Here is a 24,951-nt window from a genome sequence, read left to right as displayed (position 1 = left end):
AGTAACCAAAAAATCTTAAAAGATCGAAGTGCCTTAAAGGGTATGAGAAAACCATGCCAGGGTGCTTGAATAAATCCTAATGTCATGATTGTTGTGCTGTGGCTATTTCATAGTAGGACCACCGATAACATTCCTATAAATATCTAACTTGCTACGGAGACTACAACATGAGGGGTCACCGTCTGAAGTTACATACAGTATTGATAGACCATTGAGAGCCAATAATTTGTAGGCAACACGGTTGGGTTTGACAGCGACCTGCATAGCCTCCGAGATGGAGGGCGAGATCTATTCTCGGACCAGGGATCAAAGTACTGTTCGGGTCTGCACGCAGAAGGTAGGTTATGTCCACAATATCAAACGGTTAAAGACACAAGACCTCCCACCATAGCAGATTACATACCCAAGAGCACGAATAGTACACCATTGATTGGGTCTGCGCGCTAGACATCGAGATGGCTGCAGCTCGGGCTATGCTCGATTATACTCACCGACACTTGCCAGTGTCTACGAATGACAACAATACATATGTGCTGGGAAGCATTAATCAGCATAACATTGTTGTTACGTGTTTACCAATAGGGTAGTATGGAACGACCAATGAGGCAAAAGTTACGACAGATCTGAAACGTACCTTTCCAGCAATTCGCGCTAGTCTGATGGTCGGGATTGGTGGAGGTGTGCCAGGTAAGTCTGATGTTCGTTTGGGTGACGATGTCGAAACAAGGGTCATGCAGTATGATCTTGGGAACATTATGGGCGATGGAAGTTTTCTGCGAACAGCAAACCCTAGAGCCCCTGGCATACTACTTGGGATAGCTGTTTCTGCACTTCGATCGAAACACGAATTAGGGCCTAGTCGAATTCTTTCTATCTTGCAGCAGAATTTAGAGGTACACTGTGAGTACAACCGCCCAAAGTTACCAGATCGTCTTTTTCTATCAGTTTATCAACATCAATTTTTCTCTAACAGCTATAAACAGCTGTGATAACTGCGACCATTCAAACCTGGTTCAACGGAATAGACGGAAATCAGATGAGATATTGATCCACCATGAGCGGTCGCTTCAGGAAACCAACTCATGAAAAATGAAGTTACTCGAGATCGTGTTGTTCGAGAACTCGATGTAATATGTTTTAAAATGAAGGCTGCTGGCATGATAGATGTCCTCCCTTGTCCCCCAGTCGGAGAATTTGCGACTACTCTGATTCGCACAAGTCCAAAGAGTGGGAGAGGTCCGCTGCAGCAACTGCAGCTGAAGCCGGTTGGAGCTATATATTTTTTTGTCAAATATTGTTTCTGCGGCGGCCCGCTCAATAGAATACGTAGCGACCCAGACAATTGTGTAGAATTCGAGACTGTCAATGATTCCAATCATTCAAATGGTTTTGAGGGATAACATAGTGCAGAGGACAATATAAAAGATTGCCAGTGAGATTAGATAATGGAGATATATCATTGCAGATTATTGTTCATCGCCGTCAGTAAACAAGGCGCAACCGTGTCGAGAATTATATAAGACTATGTAGCTGTAGATTAGGGAAGCAAACTGGAAAAGCACAATGTCGGGGTTAGGCCACAACACCAGGCTCTCGCCAATAACAAACTCGGGTTGGAGGCTGCGGACCATAAGCGCTTATATACATACAAATCCCTCTTGCTGGCTGGACAACATAATTGGAAATAGCCAAAGCCAAAATACTGCCTCTCACATGGCCCAGCGTTGTTGTAGCTCTGCCGGTGCTTGTTCCTGAACAGGTTTCCTGGGCGAAAGCAAGCCCCCGTCGATTGCCCACACTACGGAGCTTAGATGGTGAAACATCAGGCTGTTACCAAGACATTTTCTGCCTCCCAGGTGAAGACAGGGCATCTTCTTAGGCTGACTAGTTACCTAGTAGTGACTTCCACGGCGCTAAGGCAAGGGAATAGATTGGCAGCAGGGGCCTTCGGTCGGTCCCGTGTGGGGGGGGAGAGGGGGCGGTAAAAATAGAACGATCAGATCCAACAAAATAAGTCAGTCGAGCCATTTTGGCAAATCGCTCTTCAAAAATATTATTGCCAAGCGGCTGTACCAGAAAACGGCACGGTCCGTTGGATCAGGAACCACTTCCCTTTCCACTGGCAGATTGGGGGCGGGGGACGCGCTCACCACGTATTACATTCCCCACTCTTTTGGTACTGCCGGATCGCATTTGATTACATGACTACAGTTGGCCAAATAGTTTCGCTGGGTGGTCGTCTGGATTAGAATAGTATTAGTAAGTCCTGCTTTCCGGGTAACTAGTTATACACCCATTCTAACCCTTCGAGTCTTGGGCAAAACCTCAAGCATCACCCTTCCCCCGTGCAGTATTTTGCTTTTGAACCCTTCCAGATTTTTACCCATTGCACTACAGATGGCGCCTCTAAGCTTCCTTATAGCAGGCTTGAATTCCATGCGGGCTGAGACTGTCGGGGCTGGTTTCTATCGATTTGGGGCAGATCCCTTTCTCGTCTTATCTGGCGCGGAAATTGTCCCTGAGACATGGTCAGAGGATTCATGGTTGATAAAAGCCTCAGAATGGCTTTCAAGTCCCAGTAAGAACATACAAATCTCGGGTTAGAGCCATAATATATAATAACGTACTCTCAAAGATGTTCTAGCAATTATTACCGCTTGGTGGATCACCTTCTCCGTTGTTATTACAATTATACTATGTCTTGGGTTTGGGCCTGGAGGGGTTATTGCAGGTTGATCATATTCGCGTCTCGCTCATTGAGAGCCTTTTGAGGGCTTTTCGAATCTGACACATTAGATAGGTTCCCTAGCGGCCGCCTTCCAATCCTTTATGTACGGTGGGTTTACTCCTGCAAGCGGTATCTTTGCGACATTGACTAGTATGGCGATGATTGGCACACTCATGCCTTCGGTCGTGATATTTGCGGCTACGCTCGCGACTGCAGTTGCGGTGATTGTTTGGAAGATCGGATGTGGGCTGCCATGACGGGGGGGTTTGAAGCGGTACTTCCGAATGGGATATGGTGACTGCTCTTGTTTACTGGTAGGAGATAGTAGACATGGAAGAGAGGCCATGTATGGGCTTTGGGATGTTGGTTTACGTAGTATGACATTATCTGAGTTCAAATGATATGTATTTATCACTGTCCAAACTGTTGAAACAGCCACAAGGGTAAATAGCAGTACTAGATCCCCTCTTAAACAAGGAGATAATTGATAAAACTTTGATGTGCCTCAACCCTAATCTTATTATCTCCAAGATATCTCGGACAAGAGGAGTCACTTTATGCATGATATCAGAGTGTAAAATAAACAGAAGACCAACTAACCTCGAATCCCAATACTAAATAAAGGATCCATAAGCTGCTCTTTTACACCTGGTAAAACTATCTCTTCGCCCGGTCGAACGACACCAATATTGTTGGAGAGAACCTCAATCGTAGGAAACCTGACCGGGCCACGGGGTACATGGGCAGGTCTCAGAGAGTGCAGGAAGGGATAGCTTGACATGAAGTGTTGACAGCGAAAGGCAAGCAAAATCTCGACGGACACCGTAGCACTTGCCTCCCACCGAGCTTTCTACTGCATCAATAAGCTATTATATGATTAATGGCCAATCTCGTAAAAGAGTGGTGCCAAACCCTTTCCATCCTTCCATTTAAAGAGCTAGCAGATACCAGGTACATACATTCCTTGAAGAAGTTAAGACCATTCTAAAAGATAAGGAAGAGGATGGCGAAATAGGCAATATGATGACAGCTCTGTCACAGCAACCTTTATTCAATCTCACGTTCGTCAGTACCCTTCATCAAATTCCTAGTTCTTTGGATTACATAAAGCCCTCACTCAAGAGAAAAGAGAGAAGATCCTCCATCACTTGGATGGCTCTTTGTATGAGATGTACCAGACAGCATCATCCTCGTCAGGAACAAAAGCTCCTCCCCTTTTGTATCAATCGTCACGAAGATAGGATATGTTGCGAGACCGTAAGTCTTCGAACGATAGCGATGTCGTATTTTCAAAACACGTGCGAGGGCTTTGAAGCATCAGCGAAATTGAAAGATCGTCATTGCAAGTAAAAATGTAAATTTTCCACAGAGGATCTTCTCTGTGAATACCAGAACCTAGATTAATCCATCTTGTCATAACGAGGGCAAGCCTGGAACCTATTCTGCGGAATTAAATCAAGGAAACTGTATTGCACCTGGGACATGTATATAGAAATGAACGTTTTTCTCCATTATACACTGATTCAATATCAGAGGCTTTGCTCTCAAGTGAGGTATGTTGGCATATTTCATAGTACCACAGAGAATATGATTTCGAATTAACTTGAATTTTTGAATCCTCCCATATATCATGAAGCACAATATCCTGCATTCTTATATGAGCCCCGAGTGGCTCGGAACATACTTGAGCTTCTATCGAGAAGAGATTTCTGTTATTTCGATAGATCGATGATGGTTGAGATTCTTGCCAAGGATGTATGTATTCACGGACTTGTGTAAAGACAAGAGGATCAGGGTTGATTCCAGAATAAGGACCGTAGCAGTGTCGTCTCATCGCAAGTTTGACTTGTAGAAAGTAAAGCCGATTTTTCGAATGAGAGAATACAACATGGGTTCTCAAACTGATCGATGACCTTTCAATACACTCTGCATGCCAGTCATATCCTTTTCTTACACAGGGAAGTCCACTGGATGTTTCATGGGCTGTTCTGCCGAGTCCAAAGCTCTCAGAGCCATCGTATCGATGAAGAAAGTTGCAAATATCGCATGCAAAATATTCTGGGAGATCCCTTTCCAGTCGGATAAAAATTGACAGTTTGTCACCCCTTAGAGTAGGAAATCGATGATATGTCTGGAAGAGGTTATAGAATCGATGATTGCAGAGGCAAAGACAAACAATGTCGACGGGTGAAAGCAGATCGCATATCCGAACTACTAACTCCGAGGGGAGCCCGGTCAATCTATCTATGCAGTGAGACTGAGGGCTGATTGCTTGGCGTGGGAGGTCGAGATGAGGGTCGAAGAAGGATTTCAAAAATTCCATCGTGACTGTGGGCACAACATGGTAATTGTAGTCGTTATAGTTGTGGATTGGTCCAGGAGCAGGAGGTGAAGAGACAAAAGACGACAAGGTGTGACATGACAGATGGATCCGGTACCATACCAATATTTACTTTCGGCGGTAGGTACCAGTGTATGCTCGGAAGTTTGACCACGGAACCAATTTGAAGAGAGTCGACAAGATCGATGTTTTTGGTAGTATAGTCGAGAATTGCTGATGTCCGTATTCGTTTCCTCGGTCGAAAAATCTTTATCTCATCCGACGATGAATCCCTGCGAGTGTGGGATCTGGCTACCGGAGTCTGCCAACAACATCATCTTCGTTACGAGCCACGAGCCTAAGGGTCTCGCGTTTACGGAGAACGACAAATACTTAAAAACGGATCGCGAGGCCTAGTTCAATTTAGGCGTTCTTGCCAGTTCTGCTGATTCAGAGCAGTCACGATCTGCCATAAAGGTCGAGAAAATCTGGGTACAGAGCTTTATAACCGCAATAGGTGCAATAGACAAATGTCATTAGAATAATCACTATTTCTACTGATAGGATTATTATATTTATTACTTTCATTATTAGTGCATATTTCCATAATAATTATAGTTCACATTATCGAAATCTCCAGATTTGTATTGTATTGTATCTCCGATTTTCTGATACGTAGTACTAAGCAGCTACCCAAGTACCTACCTGGGTAGCTGCTTAGTACTACGCCAGAGATTATATAGACTTATATAACAGAGTACTCCAAGAGATTGATCAGCTGTATATTTATCTATATTTGGAAGGATGATGGACCAAGCAATAGGAAGTATGGTTCTTCTAACAACACCCGTTGGCTGCACCGCTTGCGGCTATAGGGCGCCGTTGCCAGGTATTTCGGTAATTCTGAAATCCTTCCAGATTTGAAGTTATACGCGGTAGGTGAGTAGGATGGTGGGTGACCGTATACAAATCCTTGCTGTTGCATAATTTTCTCTTTGTATGTATAGTCTTGTTTCTGTTTGTTCCAATTATCTAAAGAATATAATACTGAAAAGGAGAGCCAGAAGCCCTTGAATATGGCTGATATACCCCAAGTTTTGTCACAACTTGGTCTCCCCTCTCAACTAATTCGCACAATGCTATGTCAAATAATCTGTGTAATTGATGGACCCATTTCCTCTAGTTTTGTGCTTTGTCTGAAGTTAAAGATACCGAGTAAACCGGCGTCAAATTCCCCTAGCCGATGGCTCTACCAGGTATCTACAGGAAAGCATTGCGTCTCAAGAGGCCTCTCTGTCGCATCTTTTTAAGACAGTCTTGGCAGATCATTGACTGACGGGTCTGTCAGGATAGTCATCATCTGTACATACCTCTCCGAAATATCCGAGGCTTGAGCCCCAGTCACCTAGAAGCTCATAGGGCCACTCTTCTAGCACATCGATTGTGAATTTTGATACTGTCTTTATTGTATGGTAAATGCATACAAATCTGGACTTGGAAAAGCCATTGATCAAGTAGTAACAACAGTTGTTCAATTAACAACCTCTAAATGGAAGAAGACACTGCAAATTTGGGCATATTATCCGTCGGACATTCACCAATTTGGATTAAGGCAATTATGTATATCGCCTTCACAAGAATATCAAATATCTGGAAGCATCCTTCTGTCCCAAAGGACCAATCAATACGCGCCATCGCACCCGCACACTTCATTAGGAAAAGCGTGGCTCCGCTGGAATGTGGAGATGTCCAGCGATGTTCCATTCACTAACGATCCATTTACAAATGCTATAATGGAAGGGAAACATTCAAGCGATGAGCGTGACGAAGATTGGTTCACCATCGCTCTCGTGCACTACATCAGGCTTGGTCTGGTCCCACATGTAGCGAGTGGATGAACAGGTATTCGCACAATTGCTATGCCATGGTGATGAGTATTGCTTATAACAAAAGGAAGCAATTTTGAGGATGCATTGAAACAAAAGCGTTCATATGATCAGACTTTAAAGCACTTGGCGAGGGTCTTAAGGTCGAAGACTAGCATACTTCCATTGGCATGTAATAAGTTCCCTTATATCTCATAATGATCGTCAGGCATCGTCGGTATACATTTTGCCAGGCATTGACGGCCCTAGATCTAGCATTCGAGTAATGCGAAAAAACATATTCATCGCTCATGTGGGTCATTTCGGTTTCTTTTACTTGGAAATACTAATTTTTCCGATACATAGCACTGGAAAGAGACTCTAGCTGGTGCATAAAACCCACCCATGTCCCGTTAGAGTGAATCATGGTTTCTGAAATCCAATCAAGGCAATCAGAGCTCCTCTACTGTGTCTTATAATATATCGACTGCTTCTAATTCACTTTTCTGTCTTTCAAGATCACTGAATAAAGCAATATCCTTTATGAGATCTGAAATGCTCGATTTCGTGGTCTGTGACCGCGACGGAATCGTGGAAAATCGACATCTCATTCACGCCGCAGTCGTGGATTCAACTGGAAAGCTTTTGTTCTCTGTCGGTGACCCAAGCAGAATGACATTGTCTCGATCAGCTGCGAAGCCACTGCAAGCCTTGGCTATCCTCGAGACTGGGGCTTTAGAGCAATTTGGGTTCGATGATGCGGATCTCGCATTAATGTGTGCGTCACATAGCAGTGAAGATCGGCACATAGATCGTGCTCGTGCTATGCTTTCTAAAGTCGGTGTCAGCGAGGACGACCTTCGTTGCGGTGGGCATGTCGCATTATCCGACGCAGTGAACAGAGACTGGATCGAGAAGAAATTCATTCCTAACGGAATTTCTAACAATTGTTCTGGAAAACACGCAGGTATGCTAGCTGGAGCTAAGGCCCTCGGTGTGGACTTTTGCGATTATCACCTTCCCACTCATCCTATGCAATTGAAAGTTAAGGATGTATTTGGAAGTATTTGTGGAGCAGATCCAGAATTTCTGAAATGGGGGCTCAACGGCTGCAATCTACCAGCACCAGCATTCCCATTGACCACTTTGGCGAAAGTATACTCGTTGCTGGCACAGGCAACAGACTCTGATGAGCGGCAATGTTCTTCTGCTACAGAACCGAAGACGCAGAGAATACACTATTTGAGTCGGATATTCCATGCCATGGCAGCTTATCCTGAGCTTGTGGGTGGTGAAGATAGGTTTTGCACCGAACTTGCAAAATTGAGCCAAGGGGCGCTTGTTGGGAAGCTAGGCGCAGATGCTTGTTATGGCATTGCCATCAAATCCTCGGAAAGAACTCGTCAACTTGGAGCAAATGGAGCTGTTGGCATAGCTGTTAAGGTTGAAGATGGAAACGTCAGCATTCTCTACTCAGCAGTAGTTGAGATACTTGAGCAGCTACAGATCGGCACATCGGGCATGCCCAAGGCTCTTGGACACTTTCACTATCCAAAGCTATGCAACACTGCTGGTGTTCGAACGGGCCATGTATCTCATCAGTTTCGGGTACAGACCCCCGCTGAGAATCACTGCTCAAAGCCTCCCCTCGGGCTATTTCCCTCTACGTTTCGGGTACGAAGAACTCGTACTTTTAGTGGTGGGTGTAACGGTATAGTCTAAGCAACGTGAAGGGGGACTTCTTCTTGATTACGACATCCTGAAATAGATTAGAGCACTTTGATTACTGAAAGTTTTTTGCGTTTCCTTTTGGAGGTACCCTGATTCCAAGTAACATGATATCACATATTCATAAACAGAAAATAACGCGAAGAGAGCTAAGACTTTTCGGCATATATTGAAAAGGGATCTTTACTTCGCGAGAGCCAAAATTCTACTGACCATGCAACCACAAATGAGCTCAATGGTTCAGCAGCAAAGCCCTTTTAGGGCAACTTCGGGATGTTGCGGGTACTTCCTCCGACGATGATCGAGTCGCCGTATTCTGACGTTTTGCAAGCAGAATGGAAACAGAGCCAGCGGATCGCCAACTCGGAATTCGGAAAAGATGTTCTCTGAAATGGACCCTCCCAAGCTTCTAAACGGGCTGCAGGATATCACTTGTGTATTTCTCTTGATAAATCTTTCTAACTGTTATGGTAAGATCAAAGCGGTCTCCCGGGCCAGGCCCCATAGACGTGAGTCCATCCGCGAGAGATGATAGACGCTAAAGGAAATACCAAGCTTTCGAAGCAAAGGTATCAGATTCTGTTCATCTTCTCAATCCACTAAATTGTGGATTCCCTAGTACATGGTGCCTGTTATATAGCCCTCGGAACGTGCATAGCCATGAAAACTCTGAACCAGCTCAGCAGAAAAAATTGGTAGTCTTAGATACAGCTTGCATTTCAGCCGGGAAAAGTATCTGAATCCAGAGCCAGAAAAAGCTCGGCAGAAGATCTCGGGACATTGTGCCGGATTTAACGGGGACCTTGGAGTCACTTGGCGAACGAAAGGATGATGATCCCAGATCCACATTTCGAAAGTGAGTCTACCACTGACAAATGCTAGACAGGAATTATGGTACGCTTGGGATTTGTTCCCTTTACGGTGTTGACAAGAAGGCATGAGTCGTGACTCGTCCCTTCAAGATTAAGGTCCATAGTCTCGAGTACTGGGTAAGCATCTAAGGTCTCTTCTCCGGAAGCTGGCACCATTCCTGGTCCATCAAACCATATCTTCAATGGAATGAAAATGGCCTCGGGATTACCAATTTTCTTACGAATTTTCCGAACTCAGTGCCGAGTTTTATCAAATCGACATTTCGATTTTGCTCCGTTGGTGCACCATTTGTATCCGAGCTGGGACCCGACTTTGTTCCAGTTTATCAGAATTATGGTCCTTTTCTGGGCAATAGCTACGATTTCCATTGGATAATTAAGAGCTAGATCATGACACTGCTGCGTAAAGTCCGCAATGAAAAACGATGATATGCTCAGAGGAAGTGGAGAATGGATAGGGCTTCTTGGCTTCAGCCAGGGCGCAAAGATTTCCACGTGTCTGATCCTTCAACAAGATTTTATCGCATCTGATCAACAATGGGACTTTCGCTTCGTGTTTCTTTCGGCCGGCCCGGCGCCTTTGGTCTCTTTGAGTCCGCGATTTTCGACCAGTCTGTATGTAGCGAACGCTTCCCAAATATCTACTTTGATAGCTCCGGACATACCTGACGCAGAAGCCAAATGAGGGCACCCGGTTCGATCTGCAATGGTGCATGTCCATGGACTGCAAGACGCCGGTAGACATCGACACCAGCTGCTATTAGTAGACCTCGTCAACTGCTCAATCCTAATATCAATGTCGGCTCAATGGTCTGGCAACAAAGAGTATACCTCCTTTGCCGATACTGTTGACTACAGCGATGCTTGTAAGGATGTGCAAGTGCTGATTGGGAAGAATCAAGAGTCGGCTGGACGTGTCTCGCTCTCGCAGGATCTTAATAAGTGGGTATCTGTTGGTTCGGCCGATTCTTTCTGTCAGGTCGCCAGCGTCTTCATCAATTTGATGGCCAAACAGTCAGAAAAAGACGCTTTCATCTCGGACCACATCAAGAAGTGGATAAATTGGTAATGCGACTTGAAGTGCCAGGTGCGATGCAGGTGCACCCGCATCAACCTCGATGTCCCAAGGATTAGATCAATTCGGTTTAGAGTCCGCATCCACGCCCGCATTTTTATTTTCCCCTCATGATCCATACTCCTTTGTTATATATTAAACCATTTTCCAGAGAATGAGATGAGAAGTCCGAAAAATTTACAACTAGTTTTTTCCATCAAGAAATGGCAGATATTCGCAACGTTGCCATCGCAGGAGTTAAGTTGCATCAATCATTGTCCCAGTTTGATTTCAGTCTGAGCATGAACTTATAGTTGATATCCAGGCATCTGGAGCCCTAGGCTCACCGATATTTGAGGCGCTTCTCAAGAGCGGACATTTTAGCGTCACTGTTCTCACACGCCACTCATCTGAAACCGAGTTTCCTGACTCTGTTAAGGTTATCCGCGTCGACTATACCTCAATCCCGGAACTCACCAAGGCTCTGGCCGGTCAGGATGTTGTTGTTTCGGTTCTGACAACTAATGCCATGGAGACACAAGTCCAACTGATAGAGGCAGCTGTGAAGGCTGGCGTGCACAGATTTCTACCATCTGAGTTTTGCGCAAACATTGGCAATCCGAAAGCAGGCGGTTTACCTGTATATCATTCCAAGGTCCAATTGCATGACTTCGTACGCCAAAAGGCTGCTGAAAATCCCAATTTCACGTACAGTCTGATCCGCAATGGACCATTCCTTGACTGGAGCCTTGCTTTTGGTTTCTTCCTCAACCTGAAGGGAGGAGAGACTCCAGTATATGATGGCGGTGATCGTCCATTCAGTACCACAACCTTGGCTACAATCGGCCAGGCTGTGGTAGAGGTTATTCGCCATCCATATGAGACCAAGAATCGGGCTGTGTTCGTTCAAGACCTCGTAACCACCCAGAATGAGATGCTCGCTATCGCCCAAAAGGTTAAGCCAGACATAAATTGGGCCCCGAAGAATGTGAGCACTGCTGAAATGGAGGTTATGGCGCAGCAAAAATATGCTAGTGGATCGATGGACCTGTTAGCCTCCGTGGGATTCTTTTGTCGATCGGTTTACGCCGAAGGTTATGGAGGCGAATTCGAGGAGATTGATAATGACCTTCTTGGTATACCACAGAAGTCCAAAGCTGATCTCGAAATTTTGATCAAAGATGCCCTTCAAAATGCCAAATAATGATTAGTACAAGTAAGTAGTTCATCTGTGCCTCATGGTGATGTTGGATCCATGAAGAATTTATTTGTCACACATGAAGTGCCATTATATCTCGCTTTTTGATTTCACTATTGTGGCATCAACCTTAGGACCGTTTTTTTTCGATTCCCAGCAGACGTCCACAAGTAAAATGGTATGCGAAAGCCCGTAGTGGCTGGTGGTTAATCATGATTATACCAGGGCCTATGTAGAATCAGATCCAAAAGATGATATTATGGTGTCTGTCTTCAATTCTCTGAAGATACCATTGACCATATACCATTAGAAGGCGCTACCATCTCTACAATCAGCAATGAATCTGGCTGGAATAGGCTATCAAATTTCTTTAATAGGGGAAACTCAAATTCAGCCTCAGACTGGATATACCCTTTTTGGCCAGGACTTTACTTAGCTTGATATCAACCCCTAATATTGCTTATATATATGGAGTCGAAAAGATACAGCAACGAATACTACAAGGCTTAATTCTCTACTTGAGATCACCCGCCGTCTGTAAATCTACAATTTCGTAGTATCTGAGCAGATACCAGTATTCTTGGAAGGTGGCCTCTCCTACTGTCTGAGGCTGTGAATTCAGTGAATGCCAAGCCTGTAAGAAAAGGTTTGAACGGGCCCGACTTTCAAGAAATCTTCCAGCCCGGTCGACCTTTGCCTGTAATCTCTCATTTCATAAGCTCTGGGCCGAGGTAACGTCTGGCATCACATTCGGAGAGTCATAGATTGCACCCACATCACTCGCGACTGGCAGGTTAGTGGCCCATTTCGCAATGTACACTGGATAGAATGGAGATTATGATCGATAATGTAAATATATCTACATACTGACTCCTATACCCCTGAGTATAGGGAGGTCTTTATGGATGCGGGATGATTAAGCCCTCGAGCCTGAGGCCTCCCGCCATCGGTATAAATACCGGATCTTCGCCACCTCCAATTCCTGTTCTTCTTGTAGATGGTTTTGATTTGGACAAAGATAAAATAAATAAAAGTGGCACTCTGAGTGTACCATCGTGTTATCTGGCACAGGGCCGAACACCTGGGTATACTTTCTGAGTCCACCTGTTCCATTTGCACACAACCGATGCCTTCTAAATCTCTCCTTAACAGAATCTCATTTATCTAGAAACTATTTTATTGAAACCAACAAAGAGAGGCTGGTTTCCTATTTCCGCAAAGATATCAAAACCAGTTCGTGCTATTTGAACGTTTCTCGGAGAGGGAAAGATATGAGACAAAGTCTTGAAAATAACATTCGATATTTAGTTTCTCGATATACTAGAAATAAATATCACCAGACTCTTGTGTTACAGGTGAGGAGTATTCAACGCCATCAAACAAAGTAGTCCGGCCATAAGCCCTGCGCATGGAAGTGTCAAAACCCAACCACCAAAAATGAAGCCCAATTGTCTCCAGTTGACAGCCCCAAGATCATAGTTCATGAGTGCCACGCCCATAGACGCGCCTGTCAAACACTGCGTCGTAGAGACGGGTAGACCAAGCCGTGAAGCCAAAAGCACCGTGATAGCCGCACCGAGCTCAACACTGAACCCACGAGTTGGTGACATCTGGGTGATTTTGTTTCCGAGTGCACGCACAATATTGTACCCATAGAACCAAAACCCAAGGCCGAGGAGTAGACCTGCCACAACAAGAAACCAAACAGGAGTAGGTGCCTCGGTTTCGATAGCCCCTGCTTGATAGGTGTGGTATACAGCTGCCCAGGGTCCAACAGCGTTTGCGACATCATTTGCACCATGTGCAATGGACATCATCATGGCGGAAACGACTTGGCAATAAGTCCAAAGATGCTCGACTCGATCATCATATCGATGTGCTCGTGCATGGATGGCGCGCAGAGCAGGCGAGTCGTGAGTGACCACGTCTCTGGTAACTCCCTGAAGAAGAAGCCACTTTATGTACCCCCAGTACTTCTTGGGGTTTGTCCAGGAAAGGTCTTTGACCGGGTCAATGAAACGCTCTTTTGGCTCGAGTATCCTTTTACCAGTTTTGGGAGGAGCGGATGAGGCCAGTTTCTTCTCTTCGTCGTCGTTCGGTTGCTCTGTATGTGGTTTGGCAATGATTTCTGGAGATGAGGTTACTGAGTCCGCATTCGCCGTAGTTTGTTGTTTAGCTGCGTCATGTTGGCCCGCGACTACCTCGCCATATGAATCTTCGTAATAGTTGGTAACGGTCGATTCGCTTTTGCTAGGAAAGTATAGGGGAGGATCCTCTTTCAAAAGAAGTGGACCGAGAGGAACGTGGTAGAGTTTGATGCGCGTGTCTCCTTTCACAAGACGGCGATGGAAATATGGAACAAAGAAGACATAAGCGACAAGGAGGCAGCCGAAGAAAACACCCAGTATAATTCCAACCGCCTTCCCGGCTCCAAACTCTTCAAGTGAAGGCGCGCTGGGAGCCTCGATCGTGATGAAGAGAGCTAGGATAGCACCTGTAATGGCCAAATAGAAAGGAATCAGACGCATAGCCCATTTGAACGAGTCCTGTCGTTCGAGAACAGAATATTTGACTGTGCCGAATATCAAAGCAGAGAATCCAGCGGCGATGAGAGGAGCAATGCCCCAAGATGCAGCGACCTGAGATACACTGCCTTTCTCCCATGCCCAAGAGATTGAAGCCTTAGACGCAAAGCCAACGCCAATCAGAGCACCAACAATGGTTTGAGTGGTCGACACTGGGAACCCAAGTTTTGTGGAAAGCATCAACCAGGTGGCACTGCCAACTTCGGCACATGCCATTGCCAACATTAAAGCACCTGGCTTGCCCTCAAATCGTTCAACACCAATGATTCCATTCTTGATAGTATCTGTTACCCTTGCTCCCATCGCCACGGCACCAACAAACTCTGTTATGATAGCGAGGACGCCAGCCGTCGCCATGTTCAGGGTGCGGGCGGCGACAGATGTCGCGTACGCATTGGCGACATCGTTCGCACCATTGCCAAACGCACTGAATACGAAAGCAATGGTTGTCAGGGCCAAAATCCAATCATACTTTGCAGTGACTGGTGATACCATGGTCACGATTGGTGAAAATTGAAAGGGAAAATGGCGACTCGGGAACTAGACAACCTGTATGAAATGATTTTTTTTCCTTCATACAACATGCGAGATCTTCTCTTCTATAGAAATAATGACCCGGTTAGTTTTCTCCTGCCGAGATTTCTTAGGTCTTAGGCCCAGAGCCACCTGAGCTCCATCGCGAGGGAGCCGAGCCTGATGTCATATTGAACTTCATCCTATGAAACTTCACTGCTTCATATCATGCAAGTGAATATCTATGTTGACTGGTGGGGTGAAATTTTCATGGCATGAAAGTGTCTCTTGCATAGTTGGATGGAATGGCTATCGAGATTAGTTGCCAAGGGTGGACTGAGCTCGATTCCACGCCACTGGGAGTACTGGATCGTCGAGTGCTCCGAAAGACGGAACCAGTAATATTGAAAGTAGTCGACACGTTCCTGACGAAAGCTTTATAATTGAATGCCAATTCCTGGGCACCGCGATGCGTTGCCAGGTGCCGAGATCTTGGAGGCCTTGGCCCGCTGGGCGGGATATCTTGGCGATTTTCGCATACATGGGTCGGTCAGCACAGCCTCAGTGGCCGGTCGGACTCGGGAATACTTAGATATGTTACTAAGTTTCTAAAGTTAAAAAATCTTCTCGTTGACCTTGGCTCTTCCAGTGGGTGTATGACTGTGCCGACAAACAATGCCTCAGAGCTATAGCGAAAAGCGAAATTGAGTGCACGGATAGCTAGTGAGTGCCAATTCCTGAGTCAGATGTAATTTCCTTACCTAATTCATATTTTCTTGAGATGATGAGACATATGATTGTTATATAGTTCGTAATTTTCTCGACAGTATGAGAACGATCTCCCTGAGAAACATGCTACCGGCAAACGTTGAGGGCACTATCAGTCCAATGGGAGAGATAATCTGCCTGAATTTGATTAATCCTCCCTGCCCCCACGTCCATGGATGTTAATAAATATTGAGTAGAATAGCTATCAGGAAATTGATAGGCTATTACCCTAACAATTTCCTGAAAACCCAAAGAAAGTCAATACATAGGTCTTTGTAACAATTGATAGTGGCAAGCCGGATCTCTCCCGAGACGTTATGAGACCAGCTACCGCCGTAACTAAAAGACTATGCACAGCGCTACATAGCATCGATAGTTCTTTGTGTCTCAAATTTGGGTTGAGTGTACCTTTGTCTCTGATTAGAAGAGAATTCTTTCTATCTTAGAGCTATCCGAACCCTTTCTTTGTAGAAATGTGCTATACTTTTTCCACGGGTAATGGAATAGACCCTTCGAACAGCATATTTGAAATACATTACTCATCGTAGTTTTCTTTGAAAGAGTTAGTCTGGATCTGGGTTGAAGCAACCAAAGAAAACTAGATATCGCGTCTTTCAGAAAATGATTCTTTCATTTTTAGAGGTCTTTGAACGCTCATTCTCTTTGGTTGAAATGTCTTATAAACCACCTTCCATCGTCCGATTCTACTAAGGCTTCCCTCCTATTACTTATTGTACACCTTATGCTTTGTTAGAGTCAACATTACACCGAATACTACTGATAGTGCCATAATGCCTAAGAGAGAAAAACAGCCCCGACCGATGAGGTCAGCTCACCGAAAAGAAAAGCCATTACACGATATAGGAGATGGCACCATAAAGGCCCTCCGATAACCGACTCCAAGAAGGTCCCCAAAGGATGGTCTGCAGAGGACCATGACATCCATGAGGAGTAAGTACTGCGGTCCTTTATGTTCAACCTCTCCGTCGACTCTAGGAGAACTGATCTGACTCGCATGAAACAGCGACGTAGCTGCCAACATCCAGCGATGCAAGGAGCGAATTGAGGATGGAATCATGCTTCAATGGTGGGAAAAGAAACTCAAGAAATATCAAAAATATAAAGCCTCTCTCGACAAGACAGTTAAAGCAGCACCCCCGGGTCTAGAGTTAGACGTTTATTTCCGCTTGAGACATCTCCAGGAAATTAAGAGTGACCTAAAGAGAGTCGGAGATAAATATCATCTTATCAAAAGTATTGATGGTATCATCAAAGCTTATGAATCTGGAAAGCTGAAATGGAATGATGGAATGGTTACTTGTTGGTCAGCGGGAAAAAGGGTTTGTGATGGCCCTAAGGAGTTTAGTTGGTAAGACTTCGATTATTATAGTGAAAAGTACAAAAAGCACAATGGATTCTGGGTCGAAGGGGTAGGCTAACATTTCATCTGATTATTAAAAAGGGAATGAATACTAATACAAAGACTAGATGAATGGACTGGGGCCGATTCCTGTGCTTCCGACAAATGCACCTGATCGACGAGCCTTCACTATTCCTACAACGACTGCACAATTTCAGCATATAGTAGGCATATTCGAAAAGCTCCAGATCTTAATTTATTGTCTTGTGCGGTTTAGCTGATCACAGTAACTAGTGTCAATTTTCTCTCCGGATACCTGAGAAGCCTATTCCAAAGTCACCGGATGACAGTGATGACGAAAATGATCGGCAAGAAGGAGGCAATAGCCAAGAAGATTTGGACGCAAGTATCGAGTTTTCTTTTCTTGATGATACTGGGGCTTCAATCATGGTCATGTATGAAGATGACATAGAAAGCTTGGAGAACAAGGCCAACGAGTTACCAAAGGTCATGGGAGCCGCAAGATTAAATGGTGCATTTGGGGGCTGGTGGGTTCTTGTTTACAAATTGGAAGTAAATATGAAAGACCATAATGGTAATAATCTCGTTGAGTGGACAGACACCTATCCAGGTGGCTGTGCTCCCATGGGATCGAGAAGTTGGAATAGTTCGACTAAGTGGTCCGTGGATGAGACATCAATTCTTCGTGGGAAGCTCGCCCAGCAATGGCCTGCTTTGTGTTGCAAAGAATAAAACTCTGTTCAAGCAGCTTCTCGAACCGATTGCTCAGTCAGATGTGGAGCTTAAGGCACCCCCCGATGTGGCACTTCGGCCTAACCCTCCTGGACGTATTTATGGAAAATGGCGAGGAAGAGGCAGGCCTGGGCTAGTTCCAATTCCTAAGAGTGACAGTGATCTGGATCCAGAGTTTTTTACTCCAAACACCCATTTTGAATGATCAGCCCAGGATGGTGTATCTCAAGTTTAACTGTATAGCGATTTTTATAGCAACCAATTAGTCTGTCGTCACAGTATAGTGGAGAATGTGACCGAAAGATCTCTGTCTAGAGTGAACTGCTCATATCGCCAAAAATCTGACGAGATAACCAATCAAAGGTGCTATAGTCAAGCTGGTTAAGATGCCTCGTTGTGGTTGCTTGCTGTCTACAGTGAACAGTGACATTTTCCAATTCCGAGGTGGCCCCGGTTCGAATCCGGGTGGCGCCACTTTCTTTTTTCATCAATTCTAGTTGATGAATGCATGGATGAGATGCTTTCATTTTTTTTAACCCTTTTTATATTTCCCTTTTTCGAGGATCTTTCATATTTCTGTGCTGCTAGTAGGAATATCGTCAGTAGTATCTACATCTAGTCCAGTAATTGTGAAAAGATGTTTGTTGAAATGATCAAATATATACATACATATTGTTCAACCTCAGTCAGATGAGGGGCGTTACCCCACTGCCGTCCATGATAGACAGACTTCTTCGCTTTCCACAATTTTCAACTTGCAATAGAATCAATTTGAAAGACCTATCATAATGGCAACAGTCGACTCCCAGAAGCTTTTACAAAAGTGGTTCCCCCACACCACTAGTCCCTTCATCGCAAACGCGCCGATGTTGGGATTTACTGATCTCACCATGGCAAAAGCAGTTAACAAAGCCGGAGGCTTCGGTACGATCTATACCCCTGGCAAAATAAAGATACCGAATAATATCAACGGACATCACACAATGCTAATCTTCGGTGACATCTAATTAACATAAATCATAGGTTTCATTGGCGGAGGATTCGATTTCAGCTCCGAATCACAACAGCTCGCAGATCTAGATACCAATCTAGCAAAAGCCCGTTCAGAATTTGAATTGGAATCTTCGTCGCAAGCTCTACCTATTGGAATTGGCTTTATCACATTCGCCCCAGAAGGATTCGAAAATGTCGTCGCTATACTGCAAAAGCATCGAGTGGCCGCGATTTGGCTGTCTTTCCCCAAGTCAGATAATGATCATCAACCTCTCATTGCGGCAATTCGAGGAGCTCAGGCAAAGAGTGATTGGGAGGTTAAGATTTTTGTACAAGTTGGCACTGTGCAAGCGGCCAAAAAGGCTATGAATGAAGGCGTGGATGTTCTTGTTGTGCAGGGTACTGATGCAGGTGGGCATCAATGGGCGCAGGGAGCTGGTCTTATGTCACTTTTGCCTGAGGTACGAGACGCAAAGCGTGCGTATTCCGGTGACATTGCCATTCTTGGAGCTGGTGGAATTGTTGATGGCAGAGGATGTGTGGCTGGTTTGGGACTGGGTAAGATATAGCACCCATGCATGATTTCTTTTCCCCGATTTTAGTGTTTCCGGACGGAACTGACATATCCTTCACTACACTAGGGGCGGATGGTATCGTCATGGGAACCAGAGTAAGAATATCTGACTCCGGTGCTAGTACATCACGCTGGTGTAAATTGCTGACCGATTTTAGTTCGTTGCTACTACTGAATGCCCTGCCCCAGAGGAGATCAAACAAAAGCTCGTCTCAACCACTGACGGAGGGGTCTCGACGGTCAAATCAGTTCAACATGATATCTTTCAATCCACGGATGTCTGGCCTCAGCAGTATGACGGCCGAGCTGTGATTGGGCTCAGCTATACTGACTCACTGTCTGGTATCAGCAATGAGGAAGTTATTCAGCGATATAATGACGCTAGAAAGGAAGGGAAGGATCATCGACGGACAGTCTGGGCGTATGTGAAGTCTACTCTACCGGTAAAGGCAACCAACTGACGTATCTCAAATCTCACAGTGGCGCGAGTGTTGGAGTCATTGATGCTGTAGTCAGCGTGGACGAGGTGATCAAAGGTACACAGAAAGAAGTGAAAGAGGTTATCGCCAGGGTAATGGGGTATCTTTAGTCTGGACTTTTTACGGGCTTTGGGATGACAATCTTATAGAAAGGTTTCTATAGTTGAAACGTCATACTCTCATATTATAGGAGTATGAGGTATATAGTCATTCTGAGGTGTCAATTTCGCAGGAGATACTCTGAAGTGCATGTCTATTTGAAACTTCTCATATTGTCATCTCTGATTATACTTTTCTAATCCATTAGACATGGATTTCTTGCCCTAATTGCTTTGAGTATATACAAACTATAGTCATGGAGTGTATAGAGTGAGTGTACATAGTACGTTGAGACTCTCCACTGCGATTGTCCCAATCAGGCAAGGTCCCCCTTCCACCCCCCCCCCCCTCCCTCGTTCACTTCAATTCCCCCTCCGTTGCATCCAACTTCCCCTCTTCACTACTTTTCCTGCTTAAAAGCTCACTTTCCCCGGTCACGTACGGGATATTCACAATTCGCAGGCCATTCTGGTCCTCAGCTCCAATATTGGGGCCCCGGAGTTTCATTTTGAGCTGCCGGCCGCGATTCTCTCTCCGACGCGAGATAATTCATCCTACCTCACAGTCACGACACAGCCAGAATACCTTTACTCGAACATATACTTCAACCTTCTCTCCTTTCTTCCATCCATCCGCCTCGCATATCCTCGCATATCCTACCGACACCATGAACGAGACCACTCCTTCACCTAGCCCCGCGCACGGGTCGAAAGCTCCGTCGCGCTCCAAATCCTCTGCCTCGCCAGGTGCGGGCACTAAGCGCAAGAGAACCACTGGACCAAAGTTCTATGCTGTCAAGAAAGGGTTCGCGCCGGGCGTGTATGAAGGGTGGAAAGACTGTCTAGCCCAAATAACGGGATTCAAGGGCGCAATTTGTAAGTTGTACCGTGCTGTTCTACAGGCTCAGCGCACGTTCGAGAGAGCCGACAAGCCCTTTGCAAAACTAAACACAACTTGACTGACAAATGCGCGCTGATCTAGTTCAATCATTTCCCACATTCGAAGACGCCAACGCGTTTCTGACCGGTGGCACAATCAGCGACTCTGCCGCACAAGGGTCCGAACCGAGATTCTATGGCATTCAACGTGGTCGAGTCCCTGGGGTTTACACCAACTGGTTAACAGCCCAAGAGCAAATCCGTGGATTCGCGAGGCCGCGGTATCGGAAGTTCCCGACACGCGAGGAGGCAGAGGCTTTCGTGAAAGAAGGAGGATCACAAAAAGCTCCGCCTGCAGTTGGGTTCGGGGAGACCACTCAACCAGCAGGAGCACACGGAATCGAAAATGAGAGACCTAAAGATGCAAATGGAGTAGAATATCCAGCCGGAGATGGCCCATTACCACGAGGGGCGATAGATGGTTTCGATCCAAATGTAATGTTGGATCCGGCAACAGGTAAGGTCGTTTACAAGGAGGCTACCAAAAAGGCGGCTACCAAAACACAAGTGAATGGGATACCGAGTATGTTACGCATATATACGGATGGAAGCTCATTACGAAATGGTACGGCTTTGGCATCGGCCGGAGTTGGTGTATTCTTTGGACCTGGAGATTCAAGGTTGGTTTCTCCATGACTTCATATTCCTGACAAGAAGATATTGGTCCTCTGACTCACATGCCAGCAGGAATGTCTCGGAGCCATTAAAAGGCAATCGCCAGACGAACCAGCGTGCAGAGTTGACAGCAATTTTTAGAGCAATTGATATTGCTCCCCGTCATCGCGACGTAACTGTTGTGACGGACAGTCGATATGCGATTGACTGTGTGACTGTATGGTACAAGAACTGGCAACGAAATAACTGGTTAACGAAAGACGGCAAGCCGGTCGAGAACAAAGATCTCGTTGAGTCTATTCTTGTGAACATCGAGGAGCGAAAACAACTGAAAGTGAAAACATTGTTTGAGTGGGTGAAAGGGCACGCGAAAGATCCAGGGAACGAGGCCGCGGATCGTCTGGCCGTGAATGGTGCCCAAAGGGGGGGTGACAGAGAAGGCTGAGGCCTTGGAGGCCAGCCGCAACCTGCCTGAGGAATTGCTGGAGGAAGATTTCTGAGCTTCATATTGCAAATAATAGTAATGAGTATGTCACAATGAATCGAGCATGCCCGTTGGCCATTTCACGGTGGAAATCTGCAGATGGTAGCAGCTTTACACAAGCACTAGTAGAGTTATCTACCTGATTAGATTTGACTACGTAATCTAACTATGCCATCTACCATTCATCATTTCATGAAGTACCCCAGATGTATATAATTCCCGTTTGAGCTGAGTCAATCTTGGCGCGGTCTTGGCACGGATTCACAAAGATCTCCGAACTTCCAAAGATATTCCGTACTCCTCCACAACCCACGACTCACATCGTTCACTGTCACGTTCTCAAGGCTTGGCTTACTTGGCTCTACTTGGCGATTGACCTTCTTCTCTATGACCTCGGTGTACTCGTCTCTGAAGTTCCAGATTATCATGATTCGATAACATTCGCTTGTTGTTGCCGCCATAATTGTTCTTTGTGGCATATCTTGACCGACCGACGTCACAGTCAAGCAAATTATATTAGGAATACCGGACTTGATTGAACCATACGACTTCCTTTTATCTCCGTATATCTCGACCGGGACGGTCTCTTCATTACTAAACGTCCGCGCCCGCATTCCAAGAGCAAGGGACGAAATGCCGACCCTCGCCCTGATCAACTTCAACATTGTCTGTGCGACCCTCGGAGGCTTCGTTTCTCTTTTCGGACTTGTTTCTTATCTCTGTAAAGAGAAGTTCTACCTCTCTGAAGCATGTAAGCTGAATTTACCTATAATCAATCTATTGCTGAGGATGTCATACTAAACAGTGGGCCAGTGATCTCATTGCTTGCCGGGGTGGCCTTCTCCCCGCATGCGGCTAATTTCATACGACCGGATGATTATGCACTGCACTCCCGTGAGAACCTAGATGCAATTACCTTGCATTTCACCCGCCTGGTACTCGGTGTACAACTTGTTCTCGCTGGAGTACAATTGCCCAAACGCTATCTTCAAATTGAATGGCGGAGCTTGTCTTTACTACTGGGTCCAGGTATGGTTGCCATGTGGATGTGCAGTAGTTTAATTGTTTGGGCCATGATTCCGAACTTCGAGTTTCTGCATGCTTTGATCGTGGGAGCTTGTGTAACGCCAACGGACCCCGTCTTGTCCAATTCCATCGTTAAGGGTAAATTTGCTGACAAGCATGTTCCCCGGCCGTTGCAACGAATCATCGTTGCGGAATCGGGAGCTAATGATGGACTTGGCTATCCGTTCCTATTCTTCGGCATATATTTGCTGAAGTTTCTGGGAATGGGTGGGCAAGGTTATAGTGGTGGTGGTGGGAAGGCTATGGGCTTATGGTTCTACGAAACTTGGGCATACACCATTCTGCTTAGTGTTGCTTATGGCACTGTGACTGGCTGGCTGGCAAGGAAATTACTTCACTGGGCTGAGGAAAAGCACTACGTCGACCGGGAGAGCTTTTTGGTGTTTGCCATTGCACTTGCGGTGATTCATGTTCCATGAAAAATATTTCTCTTTGCGATTGCTGATTTTGGTATAGCTGTTCATCGTGGGCACTTGTGGTCTCATTGGAACAGATGATCTCCTCGCATGCTTCATTGCAGGAAATGTTTTCACGCAGGAGTAAGTCATTTGTCGAAAGAAGTCCGCTCCAAACGCTAATCGATATAGTGACTGGTTTCGCCTCGAGACTATGGATGACTCCCTCCAGCCCACCATCGATATGCTACTCAACTTGGCTGTATTTATGTGGTTCGGTGCCGTTTGTCCCTGGCAATCTTTCCTCAACAACGATATCATCCCCATCTACCGCCTGATCTTTCTGGGAATTCTCATTCTCATCGTTCGTCGGTTGCCAATTGTACTTGCCATGCACAAGTACATCCATCAGATTGAGCACTTCTCGCAGGCTTGTTTTGTTGGATTCTTCGGTCCGATTGGCGTCGGTGCAATCTTCTATCTTTCCATAAGCCGCGAGTTTTTACTTGAAATCACTGTCGATGGCCAAGTCAGAGAAGATGCCCAGAGAGTTGCCGATGCTGTCGACATCGTGGTGTGGTTTCTGGTCATTTGCAGCATTGTAAGTAGACATTGCTAAACTATATCTTACTTTAAAGCACTAACTTCTTCTTCTACCAAGGTCGTTCATGGACTTTCTGTTCCTGTCGGGAAAGCAGGCTATCATCTACCGAGGACCATCTCGAGTGCCATCAGCACGAGCATTGATCAGGCAGACCCAGTACCGATTGCCGATTCTCGTCACACTCACAGCACTGCCATGCCTCTCAATGATGGCAGCTTCCGGTCTCGTAAGCGAGGCAATCGCTCAACGACGCCAAACCCGCCAATATTTCGCATTGGTCGCTCAGTAATTGAGCCATCCTCAACCGAGATGCAACCCGGCGCCGGTATCAAGGATGAGCCAGAACGACCTGTCAATCTCATTCTCCGTGATTCTCCTCCGCTCGAGAGCGAAATAACGGAGTCTACCGATGCTCGTGATGTGTAACCACCGCGAGTCAATAGAGTGCGAATATTGCAGTACTCCCAAAATTGTTGATTCTCCAGTCACTGCTTAGACTTATTCTCATCAATATTGACGTTCAGAATTCCAGTGGTGCTGACTGGATGTCTCGAGTCTTGGGGTTGCTGCCAATGGAATATATCTATATCTCCATTATACCTGATTTTGTGTTGTTCGTGGGGGAAGTTTAGGCGGTTGTCGGTATTTCTTGCACAAATTTGTTTCTGGTGGGACATTGTTCTACCTCTTTACATTTATTGCATTGTTACATATTGCATAGATGAGCCTGATTCTGCTGCAATGCAGAAACATCACTCGTTACAATCAAATTCCACGAGACCATTCACCTCGTGTATAATTGTGTGTGTATCAATCGTAAAATACTGTAACATCCGCCGGAGTGTTCTGGCAGTATTTGCTTCAAACAACTGGAAAGCCCTCAACCCTCTCATATATTGCACATTCAGACTTGGTCATCACCATTTATTCAAGTGTCGAA

At 45.6% G+C, this 24,951-nt stretch overlaps 9 protein-coding genes across 9 annotated transcripts; 8 read left to right on the top strand and 1 right to left on the bottom strand.

Moving 5' to 3' along the window:
- Positions 1–7,468: 7,468 nt before the first annotated feature.
- N7469_009991 (asparaginase) lies at positions 7,469–8,635 on the top strand (the record flags this gene model as incomplete). The annotated part of the gene is made up of 1 exon (XM_056648896.1): positions 7,469–8,635. One exon carries the CDS (start codon positions 7,469–7,471, stop codon positions 8,633–8,635), a length of 1,167 nt encoding a protein of 388 aa, XP_056496027.1.
- Positions 8,636–10,050: 1,415 nt separating this feature from the next.
- Positions 10,051–10,277, top strand: N7469_009990 (uncharacterized protein; the record flags this gene model as incomplete). The annotated part of the gene is made up of 2 exons (XM_056648895.1): positions 10,051–10,128; positions 10,167–10,277. The coding sequence occupies 2 exons, from the start codon at positions 10,051–10,053 to the stop codon at positions 10,275–10,277; spliced, it is 189 nt and encodes a 62-aa protein (XP_056496026.1).
- A 32-nt stretch (positions 10,278–10,309) lies between these two features.
- On the top strand, positions 10,310–10,582 carry N7469_009989 (polyketide synthase; the record flags this gene model as incomplete). Its single annotated transcript, XM_056648894.1, has 1 exon — positions 10,310–10,582. One exon carries the CDS (start codon positions 10,310–10,312, stop codon positions 10,580–10,582), a length of 273 nt encoding a protein of 90 aa, XP_056496025.1.
- A 209-nt stretch (positions 10,583–10,791) lies between these two features.
- On the top strand, positions 10,792–11,771 carry N7469_009988 (aromatic alcohol reductase; the record flags this gene model as incomplete). The annotated part of the gene is made up of 2 exons (XM_056648893.1): positions 10,792–10,824; positions 10,893–11,771. 2 exons carry the CDS (start codon positions 10,792–10,794, stop codon positions 11,769–11,771), a joined length of 912 nt encoding a protein of 303 aa, XP_056496024.1.
- A 1,343-nt stretch (positions 11,772–13,114) lies between these two features.
- On the bottom strand, positions 13,115–14,845 carry N7469_009987 (inorganic phosphate transporter; the record flags this gene model as incomplete). Its single annotated transcript, XM_056648892.1, has 1 exon — positions 13,115–14,845. One exon carries the CDS (start codon positions 14,843–14,845, stop codon positions 13,115–13,117), a length of 1,731 nt encoding a protein of 576 aa, XP_056496023.1.
- A 1,577-nt stretch (positions 14,846–16,422) lies between these two features.
- N7469_009986 (uncharacterized protein) lies at positions 16,423–17,949 on the top strand (the record flags this gene model as incomplete). The annotated part of the gene is made up of 7 exons (XM_056648891.1): positions 16,423–16,457; positions 16,496–16,582; positions 16,656–17,000; positions 17,022–17,061; positions 17,120–17,215; positions 17,286–17,564; positions 17,611–17,949. The coding sequence occupies 7 exons, from the start codon at positions 16,423–16,425 to the stop codon at positions 17,947–17,949; spliced, it is 1,221 nt and encodes a 406-aa protein (XP_056496022.1).
- Positions 17,950–18,532: 583 nt separating this feature from the next.
- On the top strand, positions 18,533–19,900 carry N7469_009985 (nitronate monooxygenase; the record flags this gene model as incomplete). The annotated part of the gene is made up of 5 exons (XM_056648890.1): positions 18,533–18,668; positions 18,768–19,295; positions 19,379–19,407; positions 19,470–19,732; positions 19,792–19,900. The coding sequence occupies 5 exons, from the start codon at positions 18,533–18,535 to the stop codon at positions 19,898–19,900; spliced, it is 1,065 nt and encodes a 354-aa protein (XP_056496021.1).
- A 656-nt stretch (positions 19,901–20,556) lies between these two features.
- Positions 20,557–21,887, top strand: N7469_009984 (RNA-DNA hybrid ribonuclease; the record flags this gene model as incomplete). Its single annotated transcript, XM_056648889.1, has 3 exons — positions 20,557–20,764; positions 20,871–21,447; positions 21,515–21,887. The coding sequence occupies 3 exons, from the start codon at positions 20,557–20,559 to the stop codon at positions 21,885–21,887; spliced, it is 1,158 nt and encodes a 385-aa protein (XP_056496020.1).
- A 672-nt stretch (positions 21,888–22,559) lies between these two features.
- N7469_009983 (putative Na/H antiporter) lies at positions 22,560–24,437 on the top strand (the record flags this gene model as incomplete). The annotated part of the gene is made up of 5 exons (XM_056648888.1): positions 22,560–22,677; positions 22,740–23,413; positions 23,469–23,551; positions 23,600–24,008; positions 24,069–24,437. 5 exons carry the CDS (start codon positions 22,560–22,562, stop codon positions 24,435–24,437), a joined length of 1,653 nt encoding a protein of 550 aa, XP_056496019.1.
- Between the last annotated feature and the right edge of the window lie 514 nt (positions 24,438–24,951).

Source organism: Penicillium citrinum, assembly GCF_028827155.1.
Source record: "Penicillium citrinum strain IBT 23319 chromosome Unknown utg000009l:1.0-4274883.0:1.0-4276374.0, whole genome shotgun sequence".
Taxonomy (NCBI): domain Eukaryota; kingdom Fungi; phylum Ascomycota; class Eurotiomycetes; order Eurotiales; family Aspergillaceae; genus Penicillium; species Penicillium citrinum.
The sequence above is the reverse complement of the archived record's forward strand: the minus strand, read 5'-3'. Positions and strand labels throughout refer to the sequence as shown.